Below are 12487 nucleotides of genomic sequence, written 5' to 3'. Positions count from 1 at the left end.
CCCCTCGGCCCTCGGGCTCAGCGGGCCGCGAGCCTGGCCTCGCGGGGCGGACGGCGGGCCACGGGACAGCGGGTCTGCGTCCTCAGGGCCCGAGTCGCGCCACGGGAACCGGCGGACCTCGTTTCCCGAACCAGGAGGCTCGGCGGCCGGGACCCATCCCTTCTGCTCGCTTCCTTCTGCCTCCGGGAAAGCCCCAGGCTCCTCCTAACCAAGCCCCCGCCCCTGCAAGGACCACTTCTCCTAGCTCAGTCCGTACCCCGGAAGAGCAAGGACCTGCGGGCCCTACCTGGAGGGTGATTGCTAAGAGTGAGAGTGGCTTCCCCGGCTCCTAACTTCCCCAGGGCTTGACCAAGGCACGCTTTAATTTACTTAAAGGTAAAAATCTGTGTATTTTTCTTGGCATTAAATTCATTAATTTCTTTCCTCATTCAACAAGTAATAATCAAGTATCTGGTTGGTACTTCGGGCCACTAAAACGTGCTGTGCCTGGCTCAGGTTACATTAACTCGTTGGGGAGTATCATCTGCAAAGAAGGGTGTGTGTCCTTTGCTAACTTGCCATACAGCTAGTGAGTGGTGGTCCCTGCCTTGACTGAGGCCTTAATCTAGCTCACTGTTGAATGAGATAACTATATTTAAATAGTATTTGTTGTATACCATGTGCCAGGCACCGTTCTAAATGCCTTGGCTTCATCTAATGTCAGCAAAGCTCTTGGAAACACCGGTAAGAAGTGCCCGGTATGTCCCTGCTGACCCAGCATGAGGTGGACGCAAGGGCTGCCCCGGATATCCACGCCCCTACCCCCAGGCTTGCGGCCAGGCCCCAGAGGAAGCTGGCAGTGCTGGGCACTGCTGGGGTGGGCTGTTTGCGGCTCATCGAGGGGTGTGTCCCATGGCCCTGGTTCTGCAATGGTCTTGCTCCTGAAATGTCAACCCCTCTCTGTACCTCGAACAGAACCCACACATGCTGCACCTTCTGCAAGTCTGGGACCTCCCATGAGGTGTTCTCTTTCCTCCAAAAAACCACACGGCACAAATTGGGCTGGGAAAACCTTTTATTTGGCCACATGCAGCAGGGGCAGAATCAGAGCACTGCTGTCCTTCCAGCAGAGGGGAGGGGAGGTCCAGGAGCTGGGTGGGGGCTTGGAATACTCTCTAAGCCATAGGGAGCCTGGCCTAGGCATGGAGGGGGACAGACGGTCCTTGAACCCCCCACCCCACTCATGCTTTGCTCACACGAACCATGGCTCTCAAAATGAGAACCCGGTCCTGCCCCCACCTGCCCTGGGTTACTGTGCACAGGATTCCAGGGGTCTTCTGGAGACCCCTACCCCCATCTGGCTTCTGAGGCTTCACTGACAATATGAACAGTACAGACTTGGCATGGACCCCACTGCACCCCGGGCCTGTCCAGTTCAGACCAGGCCTGAGCCGCTGGGCCAAAGCCACCTCTCTGAGTGGGCAGGCAGAGTGAGAGCTTGGGGGCAGCAGAGAATGGGAGAGGACAGGCCAGAAGGGCCCTGCTTCCACTCTCAGATCTATCTGAGCTATAGGTCACCTCCCAGCATCTGCACTATCTAGGGCAGCCACAGGCTCAACATGTGTCCTCCTGACTGTCTCTGCTCCAGGGACCCCAAAAAAAGAAAGGGAGAAAGGGTCCGGGAGGGGAAGGTAGAAACATAGATCTAGGTTGCCATCTGAGCTTGGAGACCCACTCTTAGAGGAGTTAGGGGGAGGAGTCTGTGGGAACACCCTGTACCTCTCTAATTTCAGAGACCCTCTCTCTTAAAAGCGCCTACACAGGCCTCGCTCACCATTATTCAGGTTGAGCCCTTGGGTGGAGAGCAGGCTGCCCACAGCATGTGGGGGCTACGGTAACCGAGAGGCTCCATAAAGAAGAGGTGAGTGGAGGGCAAGGATGAACTAGGAGTTCTGGGGGAGCCTGGTCCACCTCCCCTTCCCGAGCCCAGCCTTTGTCTGAGAGAAGTTTACCAGTCAGGGTTCTGTGGATGGGGGCTTGGGGACATCAGGGCAGTGGGGGGCCCAATGGTGATGCTGCTGTTGGTGACCCTTGGTCCGTACCAGCCGGCCCAGTAGTGAGTGTCCACGCCGCCGTGCTGAAACCAGATGTAGCGGACGCCGGGTGGGTAGTTGGAGAACGTGTGGGAGACCTGGGAAGGGGCAGGCGGAGGGAGGGGGAGGTCAGGGGAGCTGCCCTGAGGGGTGGCTTAGGTGGTGGCACTGCCTGCAGGGACAGGGGGACGAGGAGGGGGCTAATAGCTTAGTGCTGGACCAGGAGTCGGCAGAGCCGAGTTCTAGTTCTAACTCTGATTTGGGGCAGACCACTTCCCCTCTCTATGCCTCAGTTTCCTCCTCTGTAAAATGGAGTAAAATCTTGGAGGGTCCACCCCACAGATTAATAAATGCAGCTCAGAAGAACTGAAGGAAACTTCGCAAGCTGCCAAAGGATGTCCAATACGGTCATCACTGGACAAGTGTGGCTATTTAATTAAAACTGACTAAAATTGTATGAAATTAAAAATTCAGTTTCTCAGTCACATTAGGAACTGGCTCTTATATTTCAGTAGTCACATGTAGCTATCGACTACCATACGGGACAGTGCAGACAGGCCGTTTCTATCACTGCAGAAAGTTCTGTTGGGCAGCACTGGTCTAGATTTGGAGTTGGCAAATTTTGGCCTAGGAGCCCACTGCCTATTTTTGTAAATAAAGTTTTATTGGAACACAGCTATGTCCACTTGCTGCAGCTGCTTTCAAAACACAACTGCAGAGTTGAAGAAGAGTTGAATAGTGTGACAGACACAGTACAGCCCACAAAGCCTAAAATGTTTGTATCTAGCCTTTTAAGAAAACGTTTGCTGGCCCCTGGCCTACATAATAGTAATAACCAATACTAGTAATTAATAAGTCAACTTTTTTGAATATGGCTTTACCAGCATCATTTCACTGATGTATTTCAGAGCTCGGAGCAGCCGAAGCCCAGGAGGGAAGCAGCAGAGTTGGGATCTGAACCCAGGCCTTGTGGCTACGGTCTCTGCCTCGGGCAATGTGCCCCCCGCCCTTCTCCTGGCCCACACACCTCCCTCCACTTGGCATCGCTCTTCTGCTGGATGGTTGCTGGGTCTGGCTGGAAGGTCCCCAGAGGTGCATGCGCTGATGAAAGGAGCTGAACACACAGCTGGTACTTGGACCCGCAGTCTGGCTTGGCTGCAAACCTGCAGGCAGAGAGGGAGGGCCCAATAGGGCCTTGGAGATGGGGGGCAGGGTGGGAGTGGGGTGCCAGAGTCAGGCCCCTCCCCCAGTCCCTGGCCCCAGGCACTCACCAGTCCTTGACCTTGATGTCCGGCCGTGTGGTGTCCATCAGCTCCTCCCAATACCCTTCAGCCTTGAGGTCCACCACCTGGGACTTGAGGCAGGTGCTGGGGGTGGGTGGAGGGTGGGAGGGGCTGGGGCTCACCACTAGGGCACTGGAGGCTAGGACTGCCCTCGCAGAGCAGGAGAGATCCCAGGGTGCAGTGACTTGGGATTCCCCCCACCCCAAGACCCCCCGACCTTGGATCTTACTAATAAGAAGTCACGAAGTATTTCTTGACCTGGTCATTGGGGAATTCCTTCCTCTGGTCTCCAGAGAGGTCCTCCACCTTCCACTCATCACCCCCATTCACGTCCAGGCTCCAGAACTCAAAGCCCTCTGGCAGGAAAGCAGAGTTCACATGAGAGGGAAGCCCCCAGCGGTCGCCTTCTCCTGAGGGCCCCTTCTTCCCTGCATCTCAGCAGTGGAAGACTGTGGATCAATAGCGTCCCCCGTATTAGGTGCTTTCTGTGTGTCAGGTACCATGGTCAGTGACTTCTACCGTGAATCCTGAGACATGTGATGATATGAACGACCAGACCCTTTCATTGATGGAGAACGTGCGGACACTGGCCAGAGCTGGGGCTAGTCCTCGCTCTACCAACAGTGGGCTCTGTGACCTTAGGCAAGGTGCTTTCTCTCTTTGAGCCTTGGCTTTGTCCTCTGGAAATGGGTCAAGAACAGGGACTGGCAAACTTTTTCTGTAAAGGTCAAAATATTTTAGGTTTTATGGGCTACATATTATCTCTATTGCATAGTTTTTTTTGTTTGTTTGTTTTTGTTTTTTCATAATCCTATAAAACTGTGAAAACTATTTTGAACTCCTGGGCTAGGTGTGGCTCATGGACCACAGTGTGCCAACTGCTGATCAAGAATGTGGCTGTTGGGGAGTCAAGTGAGGCAGGCATCTAAAAGCTCTGGACAGCTTGGAGTTGTTTTATCATCATTTTGCTACAGATTCTGGCCATATGATGGAGACTGAGGTTCCCGTCCCATCCCAGGGTCTAGCTGACAAGTTATAATATAGCAAGGAAAAAAGGGGGTTCTGGATGATTGAAGAAGTCTTGATTTACTTGTTATTGTAATGTGGTGGAAGAAGTCTGGATCTCTCATTCTCCTATTAGTAAAGCCCCCTTCAGCCTCTGTGACAGTCCTAGCAGGCCTAGCTTGCCCTGGAGTCTGGGAACTAGGCCAACAAAATATGCCTAACTTCCTGGTTTCGTGTCTGGGGCATAAGCAGTCGTAACTCGCCAACATTCCCTCTCTTAGGAAAGGTCACTGGGGACATAAGAGTGGAATAAGAAATGCCACTCTTGGCCTCGGTTTGCTAATCTGAAAAATGAATGCACTACCAAAACCTACCTTTTAGGATGATTGTGCGGATTAAAGGCATTAAGAGTGCCTGGCTCATGGTAAGTGCTTAATAAATGTCAGCTGGTACTTTGACTGTGTGTGTGTGATGGGGGCACACCGGACCCGCCCTCTACCTCACCTTCAGCACATGGGTTGTGCAGGAGATTCCTGTGGAGACTTCGTAGGAAGTAGAAGATCTTCCAGTCGGCCACAGGCTGGTCCCAGTCCTCGGTGATGAAGCCCTCCCGTAGGCACTTGCGTTTCCAGAGGGTCACAAGGTCGATGAGGTCGCGCCAGAGGCTGCAGACCAGGCGGCAGCGCAGCAGCAGCTGGCGGGCGGGCACGTGCGTGAACAGCTCCAGCAGGATGTTCTCAGGCAGCTCGTTGATGTTCCCCACCGCCATGGCTGCTGGCTTCCCGACACTCTCCTGTGATTATTGAAAAACGCAGTTACAGACCCGGCCCTGTCCCCAAGACCTGGTATTTGCAGCACCCCATGGTGGTGGAGGTTCCCACCCCAGGTCTTCCCTTTAGTGTCTCAGGAAAGTCGCTGTGCCTTTCTGAGCCTCAGCTTCCTCCTCTGTAAAATGGGGCCGGGACAGGACCTACCTCCTGGGGGGAGGGTTCAAGGAGCCTGGGACACAGCTGACGCTGTTAGAGGTGAGCTCTGATTTTTTTTTTTTCTTACTGGCACATCACAACAGCCTCTTAAGGAGGCTGGGGAGGCCCAGAGAGGTGGCAGGATCTGCTCAAAGTCACACAGACAGCGCAGCGGGCCGGGACCCGACCCAGACGCAGCCCAAAGTCACGATGCGCAGACCTGCAGAACACTCCGGCCTGTCCTGTGCCTTCTCCATTCTCCTTCCCGTCCTCAACACAGACGGAAGGGGGATGTTGGGGACGGGAATAATGATTGTCTTAGACGGAGGTCCGAAGGACTCAAGCGACTCAAGACCGCAGAGAAAATGGTCTCCCTAGCCAGGAGTGGAGAAGGAGAGGGCGGTGGGAAAGGCCTTTCCTACGCCTTCGCACCCATCCCCGTGGCTGAGCTGCAGCCCTAGGACCCCCTGAGCGTCTTCGGCCTCCCACTGTGCTGTGACTTTAAAACATTCCCCTCCCCCAACCCCCAAGGTCGGGGCTCGGAACCCTGCGCTTCCAGGTGACCCCAGACCGGGTTTCTGCCCGCGCCGCAGGAGGCCCTGCCACGCAGCCCCCGCAACCTATGACTTATCTCCCCGAGTCTCCCTCCGCTCACTGCGGCGCGTCCAGGAGCCCCCGAGCCCGTCCGCTAGACCCTGACCCGCCCGCGCCTACCCTGGTCGGTCACCTGAGCTCTGCCGCCCCCGCACGATCCCGCTCGGCGGCAGGTGCTGAGCCTGCCTGGGCCCGGGATCGCGGAGGGAGGCGGCCCCGCCCCGGCCCGCCAGGCCCCGCCCCGGCCCCGCTGGCCCAGCCTCCACCGCCCGCCTCCATCCGCGCTGCACCGAGGCGCGCGGGACCCGGGACGCGCCCCCTACCGCGAAGCAGGAAAATTACCCGGGGGTGGGGGGAGGGGTGTCGGGAGGATCCCTGCACCCCCGCTCGGCCTGGGCCGCACTCCCTGCATCCTCCACCTGACCCAGACTTCCCTGCCCCCTCGCTCCCTCCTCCCAGCAGCCACCCTAGGAGGGAGCTGGGAGACGCCTCCAATCGGACCCCCCATTGAAAGAAAAAAAGCCGACTCCTGACCTTTTCCGGTCTCCTGGGTCCGCCGAGGAACCTGCAGCCTCAGGCCTCCGGCCCACTGCTTCGTATTGCGGGGCGCCCGGGCGCGGGGCCAAAGGCGGGGCGGGGACAGAGGAGGGCGCCTTTAAGAGGCGCGGCGGGCCGGGACCTGACCCAGACGCGGGCAGCACCTGGACTCTTCGCTGCCGCGGGACTCCGACAGCCCCGCAGCGCTCCGGCTCCTCCTCTTCTCGCGACCGCCCCCGACTGCGATGGACGGAGACGGCGATCCAGGTAGCCGCCGCCGTCGCCCGAACCCACTCGCTCAGCCCGGGACGGGAGACCGGGGCAGGCGAGTGCTCCAGAGAGGGGGCATCAGAGGAGGGGGGAGGCTCGACACTCAGCGCCCCAAACTTTCACCCAAGCAAAGTCCCTGAGACAGTCGCAGAAGAGAACATTTCTCTGGTATCTTGGTCTGGTGGGAGGCCTCAGGAGGTGACAGGTAGGTAGGGAAGATTCCTGGGTACCCTCTATCCAGAAAAGGGCATTGGAGTAATCCCATGTTCCTGCCTCCCAGCGCCCTGAAGGTCTATTGCGCTGGAGTCTGGGACGCATCTGGGATGGAGGAGGTTTGCAAGCCTTTTTCTTCCATCAACTTCTTCCATTTGCCAGTTCTGGCTCCTGAGTTGCCTGAATCCCCACCCCCATCCCAGCCTTCCTCCAGGACTCCCTTGTCTGGAGGAGCCACCTTCATCTTGGTGGCCAGATTCCCAGTGGGGATCAGGCCAGCAGTGAGGGAGAGTTGGGACGCCAGCTCTAGCTCATGCTAGGGCCCTCTGAGACTGCCCAGTCATCTTGTCTGGCACCAGAGAACCCCCTCCCCATCCCTCCAGCTGGCTGGGCCTGTAGGGGTTGCCTGCTGAGTCAGGGTGGGAGCAAGTCCTGTCTGCAGACTCCCCGCCCCTTCCTCAGCTGGCTCATCTGAGAGTGGGCATTACTTGGGGGGGAGGCAATAAGGAACAGGCTGATGCGCACTCAGGTAGCCAAGTGCCCCCCACCCCCCCAGCCCTGCAAACTCCAGCTCCTTCAGCTCCCACTCCCAATCCAAGGCCCCCTTGCCACATCTTTCATATGGCCCCAGGATGGGCTCCTGCTTTTTTTCCCAGGGCCCAGCTATTCCCTGGACTCCAGGGCCCAATCCACATGAGTGAATCAGCCTTGGAGGCAGCTTCCAGGAGCCAGATAACTTTCCGACAGCAACAATGTGGGGAGTTGTGTGTGCCTGAGCCGGGGTGAGGGGCCTGTAATCAGATCTAGGGCCTCAAGTGCCAGGCCTGGGGCCAGGAGAGGGGACTGGGCGAGGTGCACCTTTCGGGAGAGCATCAGGTGTCCACCAGGGCCAGGGCAGGGCAGAGGGAGGGGTGGAGAGGTGAGGACACTGGGCTCTGTTCCCCAGAGAGTTGTGGGCAGCAGGATGGGCAGGTGATGTGGCTTCAAGGCCTGGCATTTTCCTCTCTGCCCATTGTTCTGCGATGTGACTCGTGAGAAGCCAGAAAGAAGGGAGAGGGTAAAGCCCCACATCATAAAAACGTGGCAACAAAACAAAACAAAAAACTAATAATGAAGGGAATGTGCTTTGCTGAATAATAATGTTCACTCAATAAGATCTACTGAGGACTCACTGTGTGCTCTGGGCTCTGAAGAGGTAAACCCTGATTTGGCTCTCAAGGGTCTGACTGTGTGCGGAGGGGAGAATGCTGCATGCGAGGAGGGGAAGGGCTGGCAGGCTGGGCTCCTGGCAGCAGTCAGACGTGGGTCCAAGCCCTCCCTGCCTGTTCCCTGACCCGGTGCCTGGCCTATTTCAACTACCACCTTGACTTTCCACGGTCCAACCCTTAGGAACGCCCCCATCCTCAGTCTGAGAGCTGCGGCCTCCTCCATCACCCGGAGTGGCCTTGTCTCCTCACTGCCTCTCCCTCCAGAGACACTAGGGTACCTGACATCTGCTTACTCAAGGCTTGCATGGCGTAGCTGAGGCCGGCTGGGATCCAGAAGGCAGTCTAGCCGGCCGCTCCTGACATCCGTTCACCGCCTGACATTTGGAATGTCCTTGCCCCCCCGTCAGGGGATTTGAACATCAGCACAGTCTGAATGGCCTGGCACCAGGATTACCCCCATTTTACAGATGAGGAAACTGAGGGCCAATGATAGGAAAAGGAGTCAAGAAATCTTCCTTTCCCAAGCATTTATTACATCTCCCTGTTTGACACACGGCTCTTTCAATGAGCCCTCCTCCCCGATCACCAAGTCATAGACCCCCATTCTCCCTTCCCCACAGGCCTGAGATCCTCATGGCCCCTGCCCTAATACTAGCAGTGTGACCTTTGGCAAGTCACTTCTCATCTGACCCTGAGCATTTTCATCTGCAGAATCAAAATCATAGCAGTGCCTTGTATTTCAAAGAATTATTTTTTATCCAGGTGCGGTGGTTAAAGGCGGCTGGGAGGCAGGCCTGCCTGGGTTCAAATCCAGGCTCCAACCAGTTGTTCGTTGTGTGATGCTGAGCCGTTTCACCTCTCTGTGCCTCAGTTCCCTCATCAGTGAAATAGGGACAGTGATAGGAACAACCTCAGACAGATGCTATGGGCTCTAAAGAGTAGATAAAGTTAAAATGCTCAGAACGGTACCTACACTTGCTAAGTGCCCACTAAACATTGGCTGTTGACAGTGTGCCAGGCAGGATGCCAGATGCCAGGCACCGAGAAGGAAGCAGTGAGTTTCCCAGACCTGGTTTCTGTCCTCATGCCCTCAGTCTAGTCCCAAGAAAGGTGTTTATAAACCATCGCACCCTAGGACAAACCTGGGAAGGACTGGAACTCCAGCAGAGAGAGGCTGTAACTGGGCAGTCCGGGAGGGCGTCTGGGAGGAAGTGGCGGAAGCAGGGCTGTCAGAGGGCGGTCGGAAGGATTAAAGTAGTTCGTATGTGAAACGTAAGGCCGTCTTGTTATTAATAGTATCAGTTCTGTTATCAGCTCATCCCAGTTCTGTGGGATGTGCTGGCCCTGCAGGGGAAACAGGCCTCTGAGGTCACTCTTCGGACTCGAGGCTGGTCTGTGGCCCTGATTCCCTTGCGCCTCCTCCACTGGCCTCAGCTGCGGATTGTCCGAGTGTGGGTGGGGGATGGGTACCCGATTCATCACGGTTTTGGGGCGTGAAGGGGGACAGTCTAGGGGGAGTCACGACTCTGCCCCACTCCCCCACGCACCTGCCCGCAGAAAGCGTGGCCCAGCCGGAGGAGGCAAGCCCGGAGGAGCAGCAGGAGGAGGCGTGTGCCGAGGAGGCGAATGCCGGCGAGGAGCAGCCAGAGGAGGTGGAGGAGGAGGAAGCCGCGTATCTGGATGAGCTGCCGGAGCCGCTGCTGCTGCGCGTGCTGGCGGAGCTGCCGGCTGCGGAGCTGGTGCAGGCCTGCCGCCTGGTGTGCCTCCGCTGGAAGGAGCTGGTGGACGGCGCCCCCCTGTGGCTGCTCAAGTGCCAGCAGGAGGGGCTGGTGCCCGAGGGCGGCGCGGAGGACGAGCGAGACCACTGGCAGCAGTTTTACTTCCTGAGCAAGAGGCGACGCAACCTGCTGCGCAACCCATGCGGGGAAGGTGAGGGTCAGGACTTCTTATCCCATGGCTGCGGCGCTCAGCTTTCCCTTCTGGAAAATGGGCCAAACGGGGCTAGCCTGCTTCGAAGGTTAAATGAGATAAAGCGCTTGGCACAATGCCCAGCACAGAGTAGCCCCAACAATCACTGTATTATTATTTCCTCATCTGCCTGCTCCCTGGGGGGATGAGAGGGGGGAGTCTCTTTCCCAGGTCCTTCCCCCCTCTGTGAGCCGGGGCAAGACAGGACTCTCCCAGGAGTGAGAGAGAATCTGGGGCAAACAGGAAATGCCTCCCGTTCCACGCCACCATCATCGCACGGTTAAAGGACCGTTTCACCCAGCCTCGACCACAGGGGCCGGAGCCAGCGCTGCCGCACCCTCAGCAGGGACTGGGTGACCAGAGTGGGGCTGTCGTGTTCCTACAGAGGACTTGGAGGGCTGGTGCGATGTGGAGCACGGTGGGGACGGCTGGAGGGTGGAGGAGCTGCCTGGAGACTGCGGGCCGGAATTCATCCACGACGACAGCGTCAAGAAGTTCTTCGCCTCCTCCTTCGAGTAAGCAGACGGGGGATGGAGGCGAAGGAGGGAGAGGGGACTTCCGCTCCCTCCTAACTCCACCTCTCGCAGGTGGTGTCGCAAAGCGCAGGTCATTGACCTCCAGGCTGAGGGCTACTGGGAGGAGCTGCTGGACACCACTCAGCCAGCCATCGTGGCGAAGGACTGGTGAGCGGCCCGGGGGAACTGGGAATTCGGGGAGCTAAAGCCGTGCGGCCCTCGGTCTCTGGGAGGTGAACTCTGCCTCCTCTCCCGAGTGTAAATGTTGGCAATTTTTTTGGGGGAGGGGTGGGGTGGCGTTTAATCCGTCTGCAGTCTAAAGAAAACGTGTCTTTGTGGTCTGGCGTTGGCCCCAAGTTTGGGTCTGGACCATCTACCTGTGATTTAGTCCTGGGGTTTGGACCTTGGGCAAGTCGCTTTCTTTCTCTGGCCTCAAACTCCTTATCTGTAAAGTGGGGACCCTGGTCGTAGGGCCAGCAGGGTCGCCTTGTGTAGGAGGCCGGGCCCAGGGTGTCTGGTCAGCCCGCGCGCGCTCGCTCCTCCGGGCAGGTACTCGGGCCGCAGCGACGCCGGCTGTTTGTACGAGCTCACGGTGAAGCTGCTGTCCGAGCACGAGGACGTGCTGGCCGAGTTCAGCAGCGGGCAGGTGGCGGTGCCGCAAGATAGCGACGATGGGGGCTGGATCGAAGTGAGCTCCGAGGCACTGGGGCGACGGGGCGGGGCCCGGGCGCGATGGGCGGGGCTTGTGGAAACCCTGCCCCAAGGGCGGGGCAGGGCGCCGAGAGGCGAGGTGGAGGGACCCAGGGCTAAGAAATCGAGGAGGTCTGGAGGCGGGTCAGTGCGCCAGGGTGGGGTGGCTTGGGTGGGACTTGGAGTCCCGAGCTTGACCGTGCCCCTCACTCCCCAGATCTCCCACACCTTCACCGACTACGGGCCCGGCGTTCGCTTCGTCCGCTTCGAGCACGGCGGGCAGGACTCCGTCTACTGGAAGGGCTGGTTCGGGGCCCGTGTGACCAACAGCAGCGTGTGGGTGGAGCCCTGAGGGACCCGTCCAGCTTCCCCCAGCTGCCCCGGAGGGGCAGAGGCCTGGGGTAGACAGGCCTTAGTCCTAGCGCCCTCACCTTCGCCAGCCCACGCACTCCTCTTCCGGCCCCGACTCCAAACCCAGCCCCCACATGGGTAGAGAAGAGTTTTGTTGTCATATGTTTGCATCTGGAAAATAAGATGGGTGAGGGCTTTGCCCTGGGCTGGGCCCACCGCTGAATCCCCCGCACCTAGCACAGTGCCTGCCACAAGGTGGGCGTTCAATAAACATTATTTGTCCAAGGAAGACATGAATGAACCAATGGGAGAACGAACGCCCCTCCCTTTACATCCCTCTCTGTCTCCTGAGGGCCCCTGGCCCGGCCTGGAAAAATCCTTGGTGGGGCTCCAGCTGCTCTGGTCTCCAGGGCCCATTGGGCCAGTGCAGAGGCAGCCAGTCCTGGGCCAGCTGGACAAAGGCTGGGATTGTGAGACCAAGCAGCGCGGACTGGGCCTGGCGCCTGACTGACACCCGAGCTGTCCGGAGGCCAGAACCGAGCGTGTGTGTGTGTGTGTGTGTGTGTGTGTGTGTGTGTTGGGGGGCGCGGCGCTTCAGGCCTCTCTTGATCCCCTTCCCCAGTGCTTTCCGAAGGCAGGATGGTGGTTGATGGTAACACCTCATCTGGGGTACAAATTCTTCTGGGCCCAGGGGTGGCTGCCTGTGACCTGGGGCGCAGGGCCGGGAAGGCGTAGGTGGAGGAACGCGGAAAGGCTCCACTTGGTTTCTCTCTCTGGTTGATCCCACTTCACCTTGTCCCTGCCGCGGTGCCGAAC

General features: G+C 58.2%; 2 protein-coding genes and 1 long non-coding RNA gene across 3 annotated transcripts; 2 read left to right on the top strand and 1 right to left on the bottom strand.

The window, feature by feature from the left end:
* The first annotated feature begins 4 nt into the window (after positions 1-4).
* Positions 5-4818, top strand: LOC118609364. Its single transcript, XR_004953361.1, has 2 exons — positions 5-375; positions 2981-4818. It is a non-coding gene; the product is annotated as an uncharacterized LOC118609364 (long non-coding RNA).
* FBXO44 (F-box protein 44) lies at positions 1037-6138 on the bottom strand. The gene is given in 7 exon segments (XM_016149404.2): positions 1037-2035; positions 2038-2170; positions 3100-3235; positions 3344-3439; positions 3585-3711; positions 4865-5153; positions 6053-6138. Coding segments are annotated over 6 exon segments (798 nt in total). The 5' UTR covers positions 5130-5153; positions 6053-6138; the 3' UTR covers positions 1037-1994.
* Positions 6139-6217: 79 nt separating this feature from the next.
* On the top strand, positions 6218-11979 carry FBXO2 (F-box protein 2). Its single transcript, XM_016149403.2, has 6 exons — positions 6218-6723; positions 9705-10076; positions 10501-10630; positions 10703-10798; positions 11180-11318; positions 11538-11979. Exons 1-6 carry the CDS (start codon positions 6702-6704, stop codon positions 11670-11672), a joined length of 894 nt encoding a protein of 297 aa, XP_016004889.2. The 5' UTR covers positions 6218-6701; the 3' UTR covers positions 11673-11979.
* The last annotated feature ends 508 nt before the right edge of the window (positions 11980-12487 follow it).

The sequence above is a fragment of the Rousettus aegyptiacus genome, unplaced genomic scaffold (assembly GCF_014176215.1).
Source record: "Rousettus aegyptiacus isolate mRouAeg1 unplaced genomic scaffold, mRouAeg1.p scaffold_m13_p_1, whole genome shotgun sequence".
Classification (NCBI taxonomy): domain Eukaryota; kingdom Metazoa; phylum Chordata; class Mammalia; order Chiroptera; family Pteropodidae; genus Rousettus; species Rousettus aegyptiacus.
This window is presented reverse-complemented; position numbering and strand designations above follow the sequence as displayed.

Coding starts and splice junctions, on each gene's coding strand:
- FBXO2 (XM_016149403.2), top strand. CDS start 6,702: ATGGACGGAGACGGCGATCCAG. Junction 6,724..9,704: donor GGACGGAGACGGCGATCCAG/GTAGCCGCCGCC, acceptor ACCTGCCCGCAG/AAAGCGTGGCCCAGCCGGAG. Junction 10,631..10,702: donor TTCTTCGCCTCCTCCTTCGA/GTAAGCAGACGG, acceptor CACCTCTCGCAG/GTGGTGTCGCAAAGCGCAGG.